At 51.9% G+C, this 20,998-nt stretch overlaps 2 protein-coding genes across 2 annotated transcripts; one reads left to right on the top strand and one right to left on the bottom strand.

Annotated features, from left to right (window-relative positions):
- Window positions 1–13: 13 nt before the first annotated feature.
- Window positions 14–6,591, bottom strand: POLR3H (RNA polymerase III subunit H). Its single transcript, XM_064731983.1, has 6 exons — window positions 6,245–6,591; window positions 4,897–4,993; window positions 3,228–3,314; window positions 2,184–2,247; window positions 1,349–1,556; window positions 14–863 (listed from the first exon to the last, which is right to left on the bottom strand). The coding sequence occupies exons 1-6, from the start codon at window positions 6,353–6,355 to the stop codon at window positions 810–812; spliced, it is 621 nt and encodes a 206-aa protein (XP_064588053.1). The 5' UTR covers window positions 6,356–6,591; the 3' UTR covers window positions 14–809.
- A 5,486-nt stretch (window positions 6,592–12,077) lies between these two features.
- CSDC2 (cold shock domain containing C2) lies at window positions 12,078–19,710 on the top strand. The gene is made up of 4 exons (XM_064702319.1): window positions 12,078–12,259; window positions 18,512–18,777; window positions 19,023–19,145; window positions 19,414–19,710. Exons 2-4 carry the CDS (start codon window positions 18,602–18,604, stop codon window positions 19,574–19,576), a joined length of 462 nt encoding a protein of 153 aa, XP_064558389.1. The 5' UTR covers window positions 12,078–12,259; window positions 18,512–18,601; the 3' UTR covers window positions 19,577–19,710.
- Window positions 19,711–20,998: the final 1,288 nt, after the last annotated feature.

Raw genomic sequence — 20,998 nt, 5'->3', positions numbered from 1 at the left:
GGAAGGCAGGCTGTGTGGTTTTTACTATTTATTCCACTTACAGTATTAAAATCCCCACAAACAAGGATTTAGCTTGCTCAAAGCAGCCTTGGTCCATTTCAGTCAATAATTTCATATTTTCAGTCAAGCTCCTGCAAAGTTTAGCTCATTCTGCATAAATACAGCCCACCCAAAGAAGTCATTCCCTTCAGCACAATAAGCAGCCTGTAGTTTTCCACAGTGGTCATCTTCACTAAGCCTGAGTTACTTTTGGGTAAACTCTCATTCCTGTTCCTTCTTGGCCTTTGGTGCACACTTAGCAGAACACCACCTCCCCTGCTCTCTCAGCAACAGCATTTTCCAGGTCCCCAGAGTACCACACCTCTACCAACTCAAGCCTTTTGCTGTCTCTTCTTCAGTTCCTGTCAAGAGAAGGGCAGGTTTCTACTCCTCTGAGATCCATCTCTCAGCCTAAGGAGTGATACTTCTCAATAGGTATTCTCTTCTGCCTTTACTCACTAAAGTCAACTCTTTCCTTGATTCAGGCAAGCAAAACAATTTTCCCTCTGGGGCAGGAGACCAAAGCTCCAGCTGAGTTTGTAGCTGCTGTGCTCAAGGCTTTTTGTGCCTGTAAATTCACTTCTGCACATCAGTGAAGACGTTTCTTGAAAGTAACTGTCTCTCTCTGGCAGCTTGGAAGCTGAAGGGAAACCAGAATAGCAGATCTAATTTCTTATTCAGCTTCAGAGGAGCAGTGAGCACCAGCAGGGTCCCATTATCCCCCAAACATCCACCGGAAAGACTTTCTGTGGAGCAGCCTCTGCTGGCAGCTAACTGTTTGTCCACCACGACAGGAGGCCCAGGCCTGGCTCGCTGATTGATCCCTGTTCACAGAGAAGAGAGCAGAGCATGCAATTGTAAAGTGCATAGAGAACAGAGGAAAATGCCTAAAAACACATCATCCTTCCTGTCTAGGTTACAGAACACAGCTGCCACCAGTTCAGATCCACCTTCCTCATGCACTGTACTCAGCTTTTATGCCAGAACACTGCAAGGAAAGACTGTTCGGTTGCCACACAGACCTTGATGTGCTGCTCCCAGCTCTGTGCTCTTCATGCACACACACTTTGCTTTAAATCAGCCTCCCAGGGAGAACCATCAACAATCACAAAGTGTTCCAGTGAAAACACTCAGAAAACAGAGCAACCACAAGAACAACCTCATTTTCCCCCTTTTCCACTCCTTTCATTTGGTGACTCTGCTTCATGGTCAGCTTAAAGCAATCAGTTCCTTGGGAAAGGGGAGCTATTTTAGACACTGAATAAGCCACAACACTCACAAAGCCGTAAGAACTAATGCACATAGTTACCACAAGAGTGTAGGGTGCCTCTTTCTTCTGGACTTCTTCTGCTGCATTTGAAGTGGAAGCCTCTGCAGAGCTTGGACCAGTCGGTGACGTGTCAACAAACGTCTCATCCACGACTCGGAAGCGGATCTCTTCCCCAATGTCCATGTAAAGGTCATGGGCCCCTTCTTCTGTCTCATATTCCCACACCCACACCTGCTCTGCTTCATCACTGGCCAAGGATTAAGGAGGGAAGCAGCATTCTGCTTGACAGATCACTTTCTGAGAATAGGCTCAATTCAGTTCTGAGAATAGGCTCAATTCAAAGCCTTTTCACAGTTATTTCCCAAACCACAATGTGCCATCCCAGGTCATTGTCTGCACAGCCCAGGACCCCCATCTTTGTGATTTTCCTGCATCAAGCTGTATGCTGCTTGTCTACACATTCCCCAAATATACCCAGCAGCAGAAAAAGCCCCCAGACAAGCAGAACTCCTCAGACCCAAGACAACCTCGCCTACCACACTGGAGTACATCAGACACACACGTATGTAGACATTACAGATGTGGGAAAACCTGCACTCTATCTTCAGCAGCAGCCAAGACTGGAGGCAGGGATTACAACTGGGGAGGGGACACTGCCATTCATTTCCATCAGCAGGGACAATGATCCTGCAAAACCTAATGAGCGTGAGGGCCTGTCTGGCTGTGATAACAGTCTGTGGGCCTTGCCCGACAGAAGGGCTTAGCTCCTGCTGCTGAGCACCTTCATTGTTGCAGTGGTGAATGCCTGTTGGGCCAGCACTGCACAATCTTTTGGAATGAAGTAGTGAAGTTATCAAAGGTGATCAAAGGATACAACTTAGCTGGCTGCTGCAGGGATTCTGGTGGGATGACAATATCATCAAAGAATCCAAGAGAAACTGCGGAGAAAATAATTTGGTTAGGACTGAAACAATTCTTTGCAAATGATGTTCCACAGCGATTCCTAAAATGCCTTTCTAGGCTGATTTTCCTTCCTCTCTCAGGAAGGACAGTGAGATTATGCAGGAATTATTCTCTGAGCCACAACACTCAATTTCAGTTGGCAGCAAAGCAACCACCCAGCTGAAAGTACATACAGCAACAGAGGGCACAGTCTTCGTGCCCGCTGGGAAAGGAAAAGGTTGTTTGGAGCAGGAATGGAAATGAAACCGTTCCAAGAAATGAGTCAGATGCTATAGAGGTCTGTGACAAAAAAGAGCTTAGAAATCACAGATGTAGTATGTTAAATAAAGACTGATATAAAGTTAGAACAGGCCCCACATCCCCGTTAAGATTTCATTATGTTGAATTTTATCAGGGAATGGACCATGCCCAAATTCAGCAACAAAAGCAGCCAAGGTAACCTTATTGTCCTAATTTAACAACTGAGCAGCAGAGCTCCCTTGTATGGAAGACTCTGAGAGGAAAGGAAAGCAACTCATCAATTATATATTCCATGACTCTGGCAGCACTGTGTGCTCACAAAGACATTTCCCTGACACGTTTTCAGGTACAGGAAATGAACACAAATTTGCACAGCACTATAAGAAAAATACATCAGACCCACACAAGCCAATAGTTCCACTTTGAAAAAAACAAATTCTGTTAACTGAAGCAAGGAAAAAAATCCAGTCCATGCTCCAGACGGGTTTGCCTGTTATTCTTGGGCAAAAGGAAAAGGGAGTGTGGACAAAACCATCAAGGTCAGGAGAAGCTGCCAGGCTCAAACCACGATCACCCTCAGACCAGAGCAGCACTAGAGGCCAGTAACAGCCATTAACCAGCCCACAGAGAGCATTACTCCAGCCAAAATCAGTGTCTCTACAGCCCCAAGGACTCTGCAGCTCACGTGTCCCCAATGTCAGAAGTTGCAGTTTACCGTGGACGCCATCCTGACTGCAGCTTTTAATCTGTCCAATCAGAATCTCATCCAGGAAGGGGTGGAAGACCACGTAGCGGAAATGCACTTAAAAGAAAACACATCATTAATGTCATGTCCATGTTAATAAACTACAGTCCTCCCACAGGGTGGCAGCCATTAAAACAAAATCCCACATCCTATATGCCCTCTAAAACACCCCGTTTCTTTTACAACTTCTTCACCGATCAGATAGAAAAATGGGAATAGGAGTTCTGATTCCTAACTGGTTGGTACAAATTCTGGCAGCAGCTGATCAGCAGTGTCCTGTTCCCAGCTCCCCAGTTTTGCAAGAAGTTCACAGAAAGAAAGTGATAAACATGGAGCATGCCCTCTGATTAAGTTATGATGGAAGCACAATGCTCATGGTCAAGAGTATCAGCTGAACTTATACTTTCTTGTAATACTTCTGCCTTTTATCTTTGTCTGCAATGCTGTATTTTCATTAAATGAAATCTTTTAAATCAAGTATTATCAGATTAAAAAAGGTTCTCTAACATAACTGGACTTTTCCTCCAAGCTAGATAAAATGTTTCTAACTAAGAACATAGCATTTGTTATTACAAGAATGCTACACCAAGACAATCAGCCAAAGGATGCTTCTGACAAACTGAACATCATTGCAGCTGTACCTCCTCATGCTCCTCTTTTACATAAACCTAGGCAGTGCATTATAGAAAGAGTTATCACCAGACACAGCAGGATTTATCAAAGTGCTACCCTAGATTCTGAAAGCAGACTTTTTTTCCCGAGCTCAGAGAGAAAAGTTCTCTTCTTTCAGTTCAAGGAGTAATTCTAAGTTGAGGAGCTGGATGGAGATTAAAGCAAGCAGGAAAGCCTGAGATCCTCCTTCAGTATTAGAGAAGCTTTTATTTGCAGGAAATGAGTTCCACTGGAGTTAAAATTTAGACAAGGGAAGGCACACAAAGCCAGTGCAGTTCCCTTCTAACAGGAGATATTTCATGTGCTCAACCTAGGATTGTAAACTGAAACTAGAAAATGCATCTCTTACCAGTTTAAACCTTTATTTTAACTTAAAAAAATGAAATTTGCTTCTATGCACTTACTTCCAGTGTTTACTCAGATTTGCCAAGAGTCAAAGTAGAGAAATTAGTCATTTCTTACTAAAAAAATCACTAGAAATGTATGATGAACCAGATCTGTCTAAGTTTCAACAAAAGTGTCATAAAACTTCCAGCTAGTATAAGAGCATTAAATGCTGTGCAAATGCTATATGTAGAAACAGGTTTCATATCCTAGCTAGGGAAAAAAAGCTTCAAAAAGAAAAAATATCAGAGAAACGCAGACCAATTATTACAACTTATTTTCTATGGGCAGACTTTCAATAATTTTCAACTAAATTAACCATTTCCTTACTCCATATCTATGGTTTAACAATAGAACAGAGATGGGCTGCTGCAGAAGCCAAGAAGGATTGGCCATTTAAAGCTCTGTTTGTACCCAAAGACATTAAGAGACTTTCACCATGTTCTTCTTGCCCTCCTAACAGGAACACAGTTAAAGCTGTGAATTTAAGGTTGTTACTGTCCCCAACAATTGATCTCAGCTTACATTTCCAGATCATTAATTAACCTTCTGCAACACAATGTAACTGAGGAAAAGCACTTACCCTTGGTATGTGAAGCACCATCCCCAGGAAATATGTATGAATCTTCCAGCTTTGTGATATCATACAGACAGATGCAGAGCCCAACATTGTACACCACCTGACAAAAGGAAAAAAAATTCAAGAGCAGTAAATCAAACAACCCACGAGGTAAAATCAAGCAAACTATGGAGTTCATACATTGTGCACACCTTTTCAAAAGGCAGCAACAGAGGGGTGGCAAAATGAGATGGAGTCTGTTTTGGAACACTGCCTCCACCACCAGCAGCGTAGGGGAGCCCCTGTCCAAATGTTGTGGGAGCACATTTTCATGGCACTGGAAAGAACTGGAAAGAACACTGCTACAAAGAGAAACCCTTGGGAAATTGTCAGTGGTGAGAGAGCTTGAGTTGCCAAGACAGTAAACAGCTCCCCATCATTCACCAGCCCCACAGCTGGTCCAAATGCTAAACATGTTTTTTGCTAGTTACACTCTCAGAAGCCTCTAGGCTTGCCATTATATTATATTATATTGTATTGTATTATATTAGCTCTGGGGAGACACGAGTCAAACTCTTGGTTTCACTGCTACTTCTGAGACAGCTTCACAGCCTACAAAATTTCAGGCATCTACCAGTCATCAGTGGAAGAAGGAAGCCTTCTGCTTTCCATAACCTGCCTGTATAATCTGCTATTCACAACCCTCGACCCCTTCAGCTTGCTCTTTTGAGCTCCCTTCACGTTTACAGCTGCATTTTGAGTTTTGCACCTGCCCCATACTGAAAGCCATACACTAATCACAGTCCTGGGGCTGCACAGGGAAACCCTGACCTCCAGGTCCACCAGACAACACTTTTTATATCCTGCACCAAAGACCAACTTCTTACTGCCACCATGTATTTCAATTACTAAGCACAGAACAAATCAGCTATTAACAGCTTCACTTCTCTTCCAGTATTACTGTTCTACTTGTGTTTATAGAGGTTTTTCTTTAAAACCTCTAAATTTTTTTTTCTTTAAATTCCCTTGAAACTTTTTTTTCTTTAAATTCCCTTAAACTGGATTGATTAGTACGCATTTGTTTTTCAGGTTGCATTTTGGATTGCTCCTTTTAACACAAACCAGCAGCTGCTCTCACTTCTCTCCCATGCTCCTCTGCCCCATCTGGTGTCTCAGTATCTTCCCATTACAACATCAGCCATTAGAAAAATGTCCCATTTGAGATGATACGTGGCTGTCTCTTTGTTTACAGTCGCAGGGAATGGCCTTCACATCTAAACCCCTGTGACACCTCAGCAGGCACAAACACAAGGAAGGAACGCTCGGGGACGTTGTGATGCCTGCATCAACCTAAACGTGGCCCACACTTTACCTTGTTGGCCAATTTCTTGTTTAGCTCCTCAGCAATGGACTCGTTCAGTTTCCTTTCAAACTGCCAGGGAGGAATTCTCACAGTGTCAGTCATCTCCACCAGGACAAACATGGTGCCGGGTGGGCGAGGAGTCGCCAGCAGCCTCGGGAACGGGAGGGCTGCGAGCAGCGGGCCGGGAGGGCAGCCAGACGTGTGGCTCGGAGCCCGGCGGGGCGGTGTCCCGGCTGTCCCGAGGGAAACGGGCCCGGGGGTGCCGGGGAGGAGCCGGGAGCGCCCCTCACTCACTCACTCACCCACCGACTCAGTCACCCACCCACCGCACGCGGAACCGCGCCGCGCGCCCCGGCCTCGCGCCACTTCCGGCGCCGCCGCAGCCAATCGCGCTCGGCGGGCGGGTCCCGCGCCCTGATTGACACGGGGCGGGGCCCCCGCCGCCGCCGCCATTTTGTCCGTCCTCAGGCGGGGCGGGGCCGGGCCGGGCTCGGCCCCCGCTGACCCCGGAGCGGGGCAGGACCCGGGGAGGCCCGGGGGGCCGGTTTTGGCCAAGATAAGTCTGGAAAGGGGCTCAGCGCCCGGGCGTCCTTTGCAGGGATGCTGTGTAGTTCCCGTCTTCCCTTCAGCCTCCGGGCACTTTCTCCCGTGCTACAGCTGGAACAATTCCCAGCTGCGGTTATTCCGATGTAATTTACCGTTTTCCTAAACTTCAATCCAGATAGGCCAGCAAAGATCACAGAAGCACGGAACAGGTCGAATAGGAAGGGACCACAGTGGAGTATTTGGTCCAACCTCCCTGCTCAAGCAGGGTTGATAAATAACATAGAGAATAGGAATTTTCAGAGATAGTGTTTTATGTGCCCTACGTAGATAAAGAATGCCTGCTTTCTAATGCTTCAGATTGTGTTAGAAAGTTTGTTTCCCAGCCATTTTTGTACGGTGGTCATCCCAAAGCACATGGCACAGGAATTGCATCCAGAGGATTCCTGAGGAGACTCCACAGCCTTTCTGGGCAATCTGCTCCAATCTGTTCCAGGGGCCGGGCACCTGCACAGTAACAAAGTTCTCAAAGTTCTTCTTCATGGTCAGGTGGAGCTTCCTGTGCACCAGTTTCTGCCCCATTGCCTGTTGTCCTATTGCTTGGCACCACCGGGAAGAGCCTGGCTCCAGCCTCCCGGCACCCTTCCTGTACTGATACACATTGATGAGGTCTCCTCTCAGTCTTCCCGAGCCCGAACAGGCCCCACTCCCTCAGCCCTTCCCCATAAGAGAGGAGCTCCAGTCCCCCGATTATCCTCTTTTCCCTCTGCTGGACCTGCTGCAGGAGCTCCTTGTCTCTCTTGCACTCAGGAGCCCAAAGATCAAAGTCTATGCCAATTCTTCAGCTGTTTGCCCACATCTCCAGCAAACCTGAGTGGGTTTATAATCCTCTTTGCACCTGGAAGTCCCTCACAGCTGTGTCTGCCCAGTGCTTAGGTCAAGGTTCTTTTTAGGGACAAACTGCCACCATACAGAGCTGGAATAATTTGAGTGTTAATTGCCAAAAAAAGAAACCAACCCCCCTTGGATAATTTTTGAGGCCTCGGTGCATTCTGCAGTGAGGGAATCAGTGTGAGGGAGAAGCAGCATGAGGGATGGCATAAAAACAAGGGGGTGTGCTAACGTCTGAGGTTTGTCAGGGAAATGAAAGGAGGTTGTTTGAAGTGTGCTTAAAAAAAGATCTGCCAGGAAAACCAAACATCCCTGGCTGACAGTGAAAACTGCACTGTCAGCATCATGGCTTTGATGCTAAGGCTAAGTGTGTCATCCCCCACGCTCCCCAGCAGCGTGTGGTGGGACAGTAACGAGCAGTTTAGGTAAGAAATTATTAAATGTTGAACTGTCTGGGAAAGGGAAGGGGAAACAAGGTTGGAAATACCCTGGCTAGGCCTCATTAAGAAGGTACCTGTCTTGGACAAGGAGGTGTTGATTTCTTCGCAATTACTCTGTTTCATCAGGGTCTATTAGGTTGTGGGGTTGTTGTTGTTTTTTTTAAATCCACGTGGCTGGTCTGCCCATGTTTGGCATGTTAGTATTAAATAGGGGCCCAGAAACAAGATTTTCCCCATCACCTGGAAAGAGCAGCAGCATTTTCCTTGGAGCAGCATCTACTGTCTCAGCAAGGAGCTCTGCTGCCAGCACAGCAGACACCACTCTATCAGAACACCTCAACCCAAATCCCCAGAGTTTCTTGCTGCTCTTGTCCTACTTCAGGGAGCCTTACAAAGGCTCCTTTCTCCTGCACTCCACTCAGGGCTGTGCTAATCTCGGCACAGCACAGCTTTGCTGGCACACATGCCACATCCCTCGCTGCTCTGTCCTGGCCTCATGCAGGTCTGGCAATGCAAAGTTTGACCTTTATCTAGTGCAGCTTTTGCCAGTGTCTGTAGCTGCTTCAGCAGAGTGAATTGTTCTCAACCCTGTTCTGGCAGCAGGGGAAGAAATAGCTTTGGTATCACACAAGGAAAGAGAACGTAGGCACTGGTGGTTTTGGCAAGGTGATCACTCTGGGTGCTTGTATATAAGAACTGTAGGGTTAAATAGGGGCATGTGCTCAGGGAATAGTAGACAAATACCTGGGAGAACATGGGAGATGGAGAGAAGTGAATTTGGACAGAGTCATATCATACTTCCATTTCTGGCCCATTCTTGAGCTAACATTTTCCACACTTCCAATAACCGTGCCACATCGGGGGTTTTTGGGTGCCCAGTACAAAGCAGACACATCTTCCTTCAGGCTTATCCACAGCCCCCAAAAACAGCTGTGTGAGATCTGCAGGGCCTTGCTTCATACTGACTTGGGTCCTATGAGTGAGGTCTTTCGTGTGCTTAGAGTGCAGACCAAGCAAGATGTGCAGAATGTCTCCTGTATCAGCTCTGTGATTGCCAGCAAGGATTGAATGCTGTGGGCCACTCCTCTGTAAGGACAATGGGATTCCTCTTCTCTCTGCAGCTGTGTGTTTCACTGAAACTTGCAGGTACTTCGATTTCATGCTGGGGAAGCTGAATTGAAATGTGTGCAGAGAAAGCTGGTGAGGGCAGTGTCAGATGAGCTTCACTGCCTCTGGTACCAGGCTGCAGTCACCCCAGAGCTGAGTCTGACTATCAGTGTTTCAGCCTCCACCAGTAACATCCCAGGCTGCGGGAAATTGTTTCCAGTCTCACTTTCTTCAGGTAGCCCCTTCCCAATCCCAAGTGGTGCCTGCCTGGGCTGTCTATGCACGACAGATGTTGCTCTGTTCCCACCTAGGTTTTCTCCCTGGAGGAATTCCATATTTCATAAGTGCTGTCTTCAATGTAAAAATATAAACAAAAGCCAAATTATGCTCTGTAGAATATGGGTGTTGCCTCAGCTAATGGTAGTGCTCAGAGTTGCACTATATTTATTGCTGCTGCTGAAGTGTCTTGCTGTTGGAGGTGATGTGAACATCTTGGTTTTGCTGAATTGTCTCCTCCCAGTAACACTGGCATGGTGAATACCCAGAAATCCACAGTGCCTGCACATACTTTTTTACACATAGCCATAAAGTCTCTAGAGTCTCTCTCAGCAGTACTGGGGCTTTTCCAGTATTTCAGAGCATGATTCTCAGTTGCTGGGTTGGGTTTTTTTTAAGCTTCAGCTGCTGGAATCCAAGGGTTGCAGAAGAGTTTTTCCATCCCTCAGAGAAAATACCAGACATTTATCATTCTCTTGATTGTATAGGAAAACTGGAAAATAATATCTGAAGTTACCTGAAGGATTGGAACCTTTGAGGAAAACGAAAGGGGCCCCCAAATTACTTGGTTTAAGATTTCCTCTGTCCCCACATGCCCATGGCTCTTGGAGAAAACTGGCTCAGGAATGCTAGGGGAGGTGAGTGGTAATTTGCATCTCAACAGTTCTGGCCCTCCTTTGATTGACTCCAAAGGAATTATGTATCTTCTCACATAAAAAGTCCTCTCCGCTCCTGCCTGTGCTTCCATCTCTGCAAGCATCTTTGGCACCCCCACTCCCACTGTCTGTTTGATCAAAGCTTCCCCTCTTCTCCTTTTATCATTTTTAAAGCACGCCTGCTTTAGACTCTCTGCCTCCTCCGCTGCAGCACATGCCCAGAGTCACCTTCCAGCCAAACATACTTCAAGTTCCTGTGCATTTTCCATCAAGAGCCTTTATGTGGGAGAGCCAAATCTGTCCCCCAAGAAAGGAGAAGCCATCTCAGGGTAAACTCAGAATGAAGACTGAGAGCTGGCTGGGGCCTCCTCCCCTTCTTTTGCAAAGTTCTGAAGAGTAGACTGGAGAGATAAGACTTGTGGTGTCTGTAGGGCATGAATGGAGCTCATGTTCTGCCCTGGAATACTCCTTGAAAACCCACAAACAGTGCGTGATGGACAGTGGTAGAACCCACTGGCACTTGGAGTTTCAGTGCTTTTTGGTGCCCTTGCCATGGACTGTTCTCTTCTGCCTGTGGAGCTTTTTTCTGAATTATAATTCATTGACAGGAGAGAGACAAGTGCCTTGTGATCTCATCCCTCTGTCAAAGCCCTTGGGACAGCCCCATTTCAACACCCCATACCGGGATGGATGGATGCATGGATGGATGGATGGATGGATGGATACAACAGGTGAAGCAGTTGTAACCCTCACTCCTGACTCTGTGCCATGCCTTGTGGTTCCCACACAACTTGTGTGCCACCCTGCAGCCCTGAGGGTGTTTGTGGAACGGGTCTGGTTAGCATCACCATGTTCAGCTACTTAGAATGTATCAAGGAAAGAGTTTAAGGAAACAAAGCAAGCCACGACCACCCCACATCACAAGATGTCCATAACAGCTCCCTGCAGCACTGACACTGCACCATGGCTGTTCCGGGTTGTTGTAAATTTTATTCCAGGATCACAGAGACTTGCTTGGTAAAGTGCTGATATTGACTACCTTTCTACTCCAAAATGGGGCCGATATCATCTAAATCGCCCCTGAGTTATGCCTGCCCAGCCTGTTCTTACCAGCCTGCAGTGATGGAGACCCTGCTGCTTGGCCAGGCAATCTACTTGAGTAATTAACTGTCTGTTCTGTTAGAAAGTGTTTTCTAATGTCCAACATCAATCTTGCTCTTTGTAATTTAAACCCCATTACTCCTCACCCTATTCCCCAATGGACTCAGCAAACGATTCTGCCCTGTCCCACCGCCTCACACCCCGACCAGAGAAACTCTCAGGCGGATTTAGGGCATGGCCTCTGCCCGCAGAGGTGGCTCCCCTGAGCACGGTCACGCAAGCACGGGGGAGAACAGAAAGGAAAGATCTTTTGGCACAGTGCACTGATAGAAATGAGACCCTTGGAAAGCACGTGGGTTTGTGATGGCTGACTGTGGGCCCGGAGGGGATGGGGCAGTAAGAGGGGTTTGTGGCATGTGCTCCTGTTTGCTCCTACTGTAGTACCCAGGGGTGCTTGGGCAGGCGGGAAGAGCGGCTGCAGGGCACGAGTGGGACTTGGGGTGACAGGGGAGAGGTTTCACCCACTGTGAGGGACCGTGTCTGCATCCCTGCCTGCACTGCACACCCCATCCTGCGGTCCCTACAGCCTGTGGGGCTGCCCCACTGCGTCCGGCTGTGCCACCGGCGTGCGTCACTGTGCGCAACCGGAGCGATGCAGCCCCCCGGGGCCGACCCTCGTCACCTCCGGCCCCCCATGCAGACTTTCTCCTTTAAGCCCAGCTCGCTCAGAATTGACCGGACTGATCCCTCCCACCTGCCCGCTCCCCCTGGCCCGGCCCTGACGTCAGGGGAAGGCGTGCGGATGCGTGTGTGTTCGAGGCGCACATCATCCATCCGCACATCAGACAGCGCAGAGCCGTCAGCCGGCAGGCAGGCAGCCCAGACAGCCCCCGGAGCCGGGCTGCAGGCGACACCGCTGCTCCTCGCTCGGCAGCGGAGCAGCGTGCGGCCCCTCCGAGCCCCGATGCTCTGCAGAGCGCAGCTCCAGGGAGCCCGTCGCTGCTAAGGAGGTGGGTAAGGGCACGCACAATGGCCATGCAGCGCGCCAGGGCTATTGTAGCCGGAGATTAAACTTCACGGACCACCTTTTTCTTTGAAACCTGCTCTTTCCTTTTGACGGTGGAGAGGTGCGAGGATGAAGCGTGACTTCCCTCCTCCGGTTTGGTTATTCCCCACCAGCCTCAGGAACAATAACTCCCCTGCGGGTGGCGGCGGCAATGTTGCACGTCTGCTTTGGCTTGGGGGCAAATAATCCAGGGCTTTGCCACGGAGGGCTGAGCTCAGCTGGGATCCGGCTCTCGGATTGCCGGGTGAGCGGGGGGCAATTTGTGAAAAATCTGACTTATTAAAGTAGGCTGATAGTGATGGGGGCTGGAATTGGGATTTCTTTGGACTGGCTGCACTATTCCTGCCGATGGCAAGTTAGATCCACAAAGGAGGAAGGAAGGACACAGACGAAGATGTCTGTGCCATGTCTTTGAACAGATACTATGCTAATTAAAAAAATAAAAACCATCACAAGAAAGTAAATAAATCTCACAAATTTAGTATTTGGGAATGATAATTATGCATACATGCTTTAAAGGTAAATCAAGCCTCCATGATGGTTTCTCCCTTTGCTTCTCCTTTGCGTTTGTCAGCCTGCTTGCTTTCCCTCATGGCCTCTCTGAGAACTGGGCAGCCCAGCACTGACTAAGGGAGCTTTTTATAATCAATCCATAAAGGTGACATTCATATTTTAGCGCTAAGCAGGCTGTATCGTAGGCGAGACTATCTCAGCAAAGATCTCTGGAGTTGGGAGTGTGATTGGCTTAGCTGGGGAGGGGATGCTGTCAGTGTGCATTGCCCAAAAACCGCCTAATTTTATTTTTTTCTATAGTAATTTGTCTTGTAAAAGGGGTTTGTAATAGGCAGGATAGGTGAGAAAATGGCTTTGCCTGATATTTAACTCTTAACATGATCTGGTGACCAAAAACGGGAGTGGGGGAGCTGAGAGGCTTTCATTAGCATCAGACAGAGACAGCATTTATAAAAATCTGCCAGACACCAAGGCTGTGAGCCTTCTCCGAGGAAGGAGGGATGGAGAAACATAGCCCAGCCAGCGTTGCAGTGGCCCTGCTCACAGAAACCCTGCCTGCAGCCATCGTGGTTCCTCAGCTGGTTCCTGCCCTTCATGGCAGCCCCCCTGGGATCTCTGCTGGCCACCGTGTTGTTGTTGCGTCCCTCGGCAGGTGAATATGCCCAGCAGTGGAAAAATAGGATTTTTGTTCTTGCATTGAGCTCTGGGGACGCACTCATGCGTCTGGAGGGGTGTAGCTCTTCTCTGTTTCAGCCTGTGTCTAGACAAGCTGAGTCTGGGGGGGCATCAGCCTCCCCGAGAATGGCAGCGGGCCAGAGCATTGCTTTCTGTGCTCCACACAAGGGGTGAGGAGATGGCTGCTGGCAGCTGGCTCTGGAGATGGGGTGTCTCTGACATACAGAGACCTTTTTTCTGCTGGGGCGGGTTTAGAGGGGTAGTAAACCTGACTCCTGAACTGAGGCCACTGGCAGTCGCAAGGGATGGAGAAAACGTGATGGAGAGTGGCATGGGAGAGCCCGTGCAGGAGATTGCTGCAAAAGGCAGCAGAGGGAAAATAACCTGCAGCTCCTTGGCTGGAGCGGGGGGAGCAGTGGCACTCGGGAGAGCCGAGCGTGGTGGCAGGCAGCATCGGAGCTGGGGGTTCACAAAGATGCGGGCAGCATTGGAGCTGGGGGTTCACAAAGATGGGGGCAGCATCCGAGCTGGGGATTCACAAAGATGCGGGCAGCATCGGAGCTGGGGGTTCACAAAGATGCGGGCAGCATCCGAGCTGGAGATTCACAAAGATGCAGGCAGCATCCGAGCTGGGGATTCACAAAGAGAAGCGGCGCCGTGAAAGGAGCTGCCCATAAAGGCGACGGTGTGGCCGCCGAAGGGTCACGTCCAGAGCCGGAGCGTGAGGGCCGCTTTGCATCCACCCGCCAGTCCATCATCCCGGGCATGCCGGGGTGCCAGCGGACGGGAAGGAGCACAAAGAAACGCCGCCTGGGAGGGCCGGCTCACCCGGGCGATGAAGCTAATTAAATATGTATTCCCCCGCCCGGGCGAGGCAGCGTGAGGGGGCTTTTTTCGCTGCCACTAATGAACGGGGAGTGGCAGATAGAGGCTGCTGCCTCTTCAAAAGGCTCTTTCCCCCCTTCTAGCGGGCCTTGAAAGGCTGTTTAGTTAAACAAGGTCACAGCCAGCACCCAAGTCAATGTGTTTGGCTTTAAAGAAGGGGAGAGAGACAGTGATTTTATTTGATAAACCGCAGACCTTTCAGTCGCTGCTGATGAATGGGGTACTTGGATCTCGAGATAAAAGCTGATGTGTCTACTGCCTGTCTGCCTTAATTGGCCTGGGTTTCCTGCCTCCGCCTGCAAGGGCTCCTGACTGTCAGCTCCGCTTGCTCAGGAGCCTGCCCTCCCAAAAATATAAAAGCAAAGCTGCCTTCTGCTGCCAAAAAAGACCCTGTCACCAGAGGGCTCTGGGGTTTGGCTTTGAGATGTTTTTTTTTTGGGAGGAGAGGAGGTGAGCAGGGAAGGAGGTGTTTTTTATAAAGAGCATCCTTTCAGGAAGCCCTGGGCTTGCAGCCACTTTCCTCCTTGGCTCGGAGGACTGTCACTCCGGGAGACCCTCGGAGCAAAGCCACCAGGAGGAGACAGGAGGAGTCCAGCAGTGGCAGGGGAGGGTGGTTACTGTGGAAAGGCTTCCCGTGCCCCGCGGCAGAGCCGGGCTGCTGCAGTCTCTCCGCTCGCTTCCTCAAGTGACCCGGATTCCGTCCCTGCACTGCATGCGTGCGTGGGGTGGACAGAGTGTCGTGGGGTGCTGTCAGCCAGGCCGGGAGAGACCTGAGGTGGGGAGAGATGCTCTCATCCTCAGCAGAGATTACTGTGGCCACAGGAGATTGAGGAGAGCGTGAAAATGCTTCCTGTGCCGAGGTACTCCCTCCTTGTCCCCTGCTGGGGCTGCATTGTGGAGAAATGGCTGGGCAGAGGATGGTGGGGCAGAGAGCAGGTAGGGAAGGAGGACAGCAGAGGTTTTCCCTGGTCTGCATCTGGGCTGGGAGGGGAGGAGACACTGGTGAAGATATGCTCGTGTCCTCACTCTTCTTTCAGCCTGCTTCTGCCCTGAGTTTAATTTCCTCGGTCCCTTTGTTTGCAGCAGGGATTTAAATGAAGTGGGAGGTAGGATACAGCCCTGGAGACCCCCATGGGCCAAAGCTCCTACACGGCCTCAGCTTCACCAGCACCACCAAAGCCAGGAATTGAGCTGCTGGGCACCAAGGCTGACCAACAAATCTGGGATGCTTGATCCTGGTGCTGAAGAGGGGCTGAGTGCTGCTGGCTGAGCAAGACAGCCTCAGCCTGGCTCCAGGACAGGGATCTCTGCTCCAGCCCCTGTTCCAAGCAGGAGATAGAGCAGGCAGCTCTGTGACATGTCCAGGCAGTGCATCCACCAAGCATGGGGATCCTACAGCCTTGCTGTGCCCTGTGCCTGTGTTTATCCCAGTGAGCTGCCCCCCAACATCCCCTTGGGCCATCCAGAGAGCCCTCAGAGTGCCTGTGGGGGATTGCACCTCGCCTGCTCTCCCACAGGGAGCAAGCTCACCTCCTGGGGGCAAAGAGCAGCCCAGGAGGGCACCCTGAGCTGCCGCCCTCAGCTCTCAGGAGCAGACTGTCTGCCTCCTCAGCAGGGCTCCTGTTCTTCACCGCTCGTCCCCCAAAACAGGGAGCCTTCCAGGGCACCTGGGCCTGGGCTGGTCCCACAGGGAGCCTGGGGCAAGCCCCTTCTTGGTTGCCACTTCACCAGAGCACACCATTTTGTCCCTGCAAGCTCCCCCTCCTACACACCCCCTTGCCTCTTATTTTAATTTTGCCTCTGGGAAACTTCCATCTTTCCAGCCCCTTGTGGATGCCAACCAACTCCCTCAGCATACTAATAGTTTGCTCCAAGCATCCTTATTCAGGTTAAATACCCACATTGTCCCTAAACTGGTGGGGGAACAGAAAGGGCTCCTCTGTCAGAGAAAGCCACACAGAGGAGGTGCACCACCATGGTGAGGCCATTTTCAGAGTGACAGCTTCAGGATGTGGCAGAGAACTGAGGGCTGTTTCCCTCAAATCATCCCACTCCTCCAATCCTGGCACCTCCTGGGAAGGTGACAAATGCTGCAGAAATGCATGGGAATCACATCACTTCTAAAGTGCTCTAAAGTGGCCAGGCTGTTCACCAGCACAGGCAGGGAGGTCAAATGGGGGCACAGATGGGAGCTGTGAAGCAGTTTAAGGACTGGCCTGGCTTTGGGGTGTCTCACTTGGATGCTCCCTGAGCCTTGCTGCGCTCCTTAGGCATGGAGGAAGGAGATGTGAGCCTGAGCCTGGGAATGGGACAAGATGCTGAGCCAGGGTTTGGGGAAATAGATGCTGAGCCTGGGCATGGAAGCGGAGCAGCCCCTGTGTGGGGTGGGATGGAAGCAAAGGCAGATGTGCATGCTCCAGTTGCTGCATGGAGGAGAGGAGCCACTGAAGCACAGGAAGGGTTTGGTGTGGGGGTGGGTGGGGAGCCAGCAAAGGGAAAGACAGTTTGGAGGGGTTTGCAGCCACAACTGGAAGTTGTCTCAGAGGGCAGGAGGTGGCTTCTGCCTTGGACTCCAGTGTGGCCTTTACTGCCTGGGCCGGGGGGCGAAGCTCTGCAGGGCTGAGAGGGAGCAGCTGTCAGGAGGCTGGCTGAGGGCTGCCCAGGTGGGGGCAATCCAAGCTGGACTGGCAGCCATGGGGGCCCAGTGGCAGGCACAGCCCCTGGCAGAGGAAGAAGGTGGAGGTGGGTGAGGGGAGCAGGAATTGCCTGGTGCCTCCTTGGCACTTCAGCTGCTCTAGAAATCTTTTCCCATGTCCTTGGTGCCTGCTAATTTCAGAGTGGAGGTGACCCCCTTTTGTGCATCCCCCCAGGGCCTTTGTGTCTCAAAAGGCCACAGTGAGTCAGAAAAGAAATTAAATATTCTCTCATTCTCTCTGTTTCCTGGTGTGTGCAGGTGTTGTCCTAAAAGAAGCTGCATGCCCCAGTGGGGTGCAAAAGTGCTGATGGGGGTGCTGGGGAAGGGGATGGGATCCGTGGGATATTGGGCTCCTCAGCTCCAAGTGATGGAAACTCCTGAGGAGCAATGGAAATGGGTGAGCCCCCACCCAGTGCATCCAAAGAGAGGTGCCCTCAAGCAACCCCTGGCGTGGGGCACCCTGGGACAGAGGCACCAGCGTCAGATGCAGCAACTGATTGGAATGAAAATCAACAGAGCAAGGCTTTTCTCAGCAAGCAGCTGCAGTGCTGATCACACATCAGAGCATCTGGGAGACTGAAAAATACACAGCCCCTCCAATTTCATGCTGGGGTGCTTCAGTAAGGACAAGAGTGCCCACAATTGTGATTGCTCTGTCTGCAGGGTTTCTGCCCCTTAGGGCTTTAACTCCTTGCAAATGGCATGACGCCTTCAGAAACTGGAGCCTGATGATGGCAGCAGCAGGAGGTTATGCTTGTGTAGTGGCTGGGCTGAGGTGCCTGAGGGACACGAGGGCTGCTGGCAGCCTCACCAACAGTCTCCTGGTGTTCCTTCGTTCTGTAGGAATGTGCCTGGATGGGCAGCAGCTGCTGGCTGGGATTGGGGTTGTCCCCTAAATCCCGTGGGGCTGAAACAACCTCCTGTGTTGAGAAGACCTCAGACCCCTGACCTTGACGTACTGACCTGTTGTCTCAGCCTCTTTTCTTCACTTTTTAAATCAGCAGATGGGGATGTTCTCAGAGCCTGGGACTGGAGGCCCAGGCATGCTGGCACTGCATGGGGATCCTTCCCAAAATGGTCCCTGCCTGTGGCAGCCCATGCTCCACTGCTTCTTTTCCCAGGGGGTGCTTTTTACTGACTTCGTCTCAAATATGTGGGATTATCCTGGCAGTTGAAAGGTTGAACAAACCAGGTTCTTCCCTTGGGATTGATTTTCTGGAACATCCCAGATGACTTCAAGCTGGGACAGGCTTCCTGGGGCAATTCCCAGTGCTGGAGGTTGGGTTGGTGTCCAACGCTGAGGGCTGGCAGCATGTGGGAGCTCCGTGCTCCCACAAATGGCTGGCAGCTGAGGGACAATTCCTGACAGCAGATTGTGCCAAAAGCCTCACAGAAGGCCCTGTAACTCCAGCCCCTTTTGCTCCCCAGGTCACCAGCAGCAGGCCCACACTCCTGGGCATCCTTTCTCCTGCTGCCCACCCGCCCGATCCCAAGACGGAGGAGCCCAGCGACCCCGCCATGTCATCGGAGCCCAGCGCCCCGCCGGCAGTGCCACCCCTGCACTCACCCAAGTCGCCGGTGTGGCCCACCTTCCCCTTCCAGAGGGAGGGCAGCCGCATCTGGGAGCGGGGCAACCTCCTGCTACGGGACCTGCCCAGCCCCCTCCCCACCAAGAGGACCAGGACCTACTCGGCGTAAGTACCCACTGGGTTTGGGACTGTCCAGTTGGTCACCTGCAGTGCCTGCAGGGCCCTCTGCACCAGGAGCGCTTTGTCACCTGGTGCCCGACATCGCTGCACAGCCCTGCCCAGAGTGCTGCGGGTGGGTGCCCTGCGCTCGGCCTGGAACTGTCATGTTCATAGCAAAAATCTCTCCCCGTGCCTCCAGCTGGCACCTGGGCAAGGGCCACCAGTGAAAAATCTTCCCTTTCCTCCTGTAGGACAGCACGTGCCTCTGCTGGCCCCATCTTCAAGGGTGTCTGCAAGCAGTTCTCTCGCTCCCAGGGCCATGGGTTTATCACCCCAGAGAATGGCACTGAGGACATTTTCGTGCATGTGTCTGAGTAAGTCCCAGGGCTGTGCGGTGCTGGAAGACCCCAGGGAAGCCATGCCATCAGCATGGAGCTGGAGACTTGTGGGTTGGGGGGTGGATGTCTCCATGGGGTGGACATGGGTCTCTGCTTGTCCTGTACCTTCCATCATCAATGGGCTTTCTTTTCCAAGGCACCACTGGTGGGTCAGGTGCCTTCCTTCATTCTGGGTGGTCTGGGGCAGGGATCCCTCTCTTGGCTGGGGCACCACCACCACCACCTCTCCTTTCCTCTCCTGCAGCATCGAGGGAGAGTACGTCCCAGTGGAGGGGGACGAGGTGACGTACAAGGTGTGCCCCATCCCTCCCAAGAACCAGAAGTTCCAGGCAGTGGAGGTGGTCCTCACCAACCTGGCGCCCCACACGAAGCACGAGACATGGTCTGGCCAGATCATCGGCTCCTAGGCGCCCGGGGGGCCGCCAGCCGCTCAGCCCCATGGAGCAAGCCTGCCCAGCCGCTCCCAAGGGGCGTGGGGGCAGCCGAGGCGGCGGCGGGGCCGGGGCTGCCCCCAAACGTGCAGGCGTTTGCGTTCAGTGTCTTTTATAAGGTTACGGTTTCCTTTCTCTGTGTGTGTTTGTAAGTGTCTGTCGAGGGGGACAGGGGAAGCAGAGCCCTCCCTGACTGTCCCCCAGCTCCGGGGGCAGCACCGAGCCCCACGTTCCATTCCTTGCTCCTGAGGCCATGGGGAATAGAGGAGCCAGTCCTGGCCCCAGCCCTCCAGCTCTACTGGGCTGAAGCAGGTGCCGAGAGCAGGAGGGGGTGGGGAGAGGCTGGGTGGCTCAGCTCACCCTCCTGAACTCCACTGTGGCAAGATGGGCACCCCACTCAGTCCACAGTGGGACAGCAGCAGTGGGACATGCCCTGGAGCAGGGACAAAACAGGGTGCTGTGGGGTGGCATATCACTGTGCGGGGTCTGGGTGGCTGAGACCCATCCCCATCGCTGGCAGCTCACAGCACCCACCTGAGCCACATCCCTCCATCACAAGATCTCAGGTTAGCGGTGCCGCAGGGAGGAGACTGCTTTACAGAAAGTAAAAATTTGGTTTTAAGAGGCAGACAGCTGCTGGCAGGGCACCCAGGGCACTCGGTGCTGTGCCTGGGGGGCTGCACCTGGGCACAGGGCAGAGGGCACTTGGCACCTCTGTGCTCCCTGCTGCTGCTGGGCAGTAATGCACTTTTCTTGGCTCAGTGCTGACATGGTTTTGGGGAGACAGACACTTTCTCCTCCTTCTCTTGCCCCCCAGCCCCCTGGGGACCCCCTTCCCATGCGTGTGTGTGTGTGTGCATGTCTGTAGCTTGCTGGGGCGGTGAGGGGCTGAGGGGTCTGAGCAGCCTCGGCCATGGGGCAAGCACAGCCACCTTCTCCCCAGCCCCTCGGTGTAGGCAGGGTCTTGTATACAAAGCACAAACTTTGGTTTTGGTCTTTTCTGCCATACCCTGGCCAGGTGGGCTCCCACAGCCCCAGGGAGCGACAGGGCAGAGGGCACTGGGACAGGGACAACGTGCACTGGGCTGGTCTTGAGCTCACCCCAGGGAAACAGTGCTGATGCTCCAGGAATTACCAGCATCTTCAGGGGTTCACAGCAGGGCTGGGAACAGTGGGTCCCAGCAGGTCCTCCCAAGCAGGGCAGGAGGGGACAGGCAGCTCCCAGAGCACCATGCCAGCAGGAGCTGCTGGCACTGCTGGTGCTCAGCATGGATGGAGAGGGGTTTGCCACCTTTCTTGCTGCTGCTGTTGCCAACAGGGTGAAGTGGGGAGAGGAGCACAGCAAGGCTGGTGCCACGCAGGACAGCCGGGCCCTGTGGATTCAGGAGGACCACGCTG

The sequence above is a fragment of the Zonotrichia leucophrys genome, chromosome 1A, assembly GCF_028769735.1.
Source record: "Zonotrichia leucophrys gambelii isolate GWCS_2022_RI chromosome 1A, RI_Zleu_2.0, whole genome shotgun sequence".
Classification (NCBI taxonomy): Eukaryota; Metazoa; Chordata; class Aves; order Passeriformes; family Passerellidae; genus Zonotrichia; species Zonotrichia leucophrys.
The sequence above is the reverse complement of the archived record's forward strand: the minus strand, read 5'-3'. Positions and strand labels throughout refer to the sequence as shown.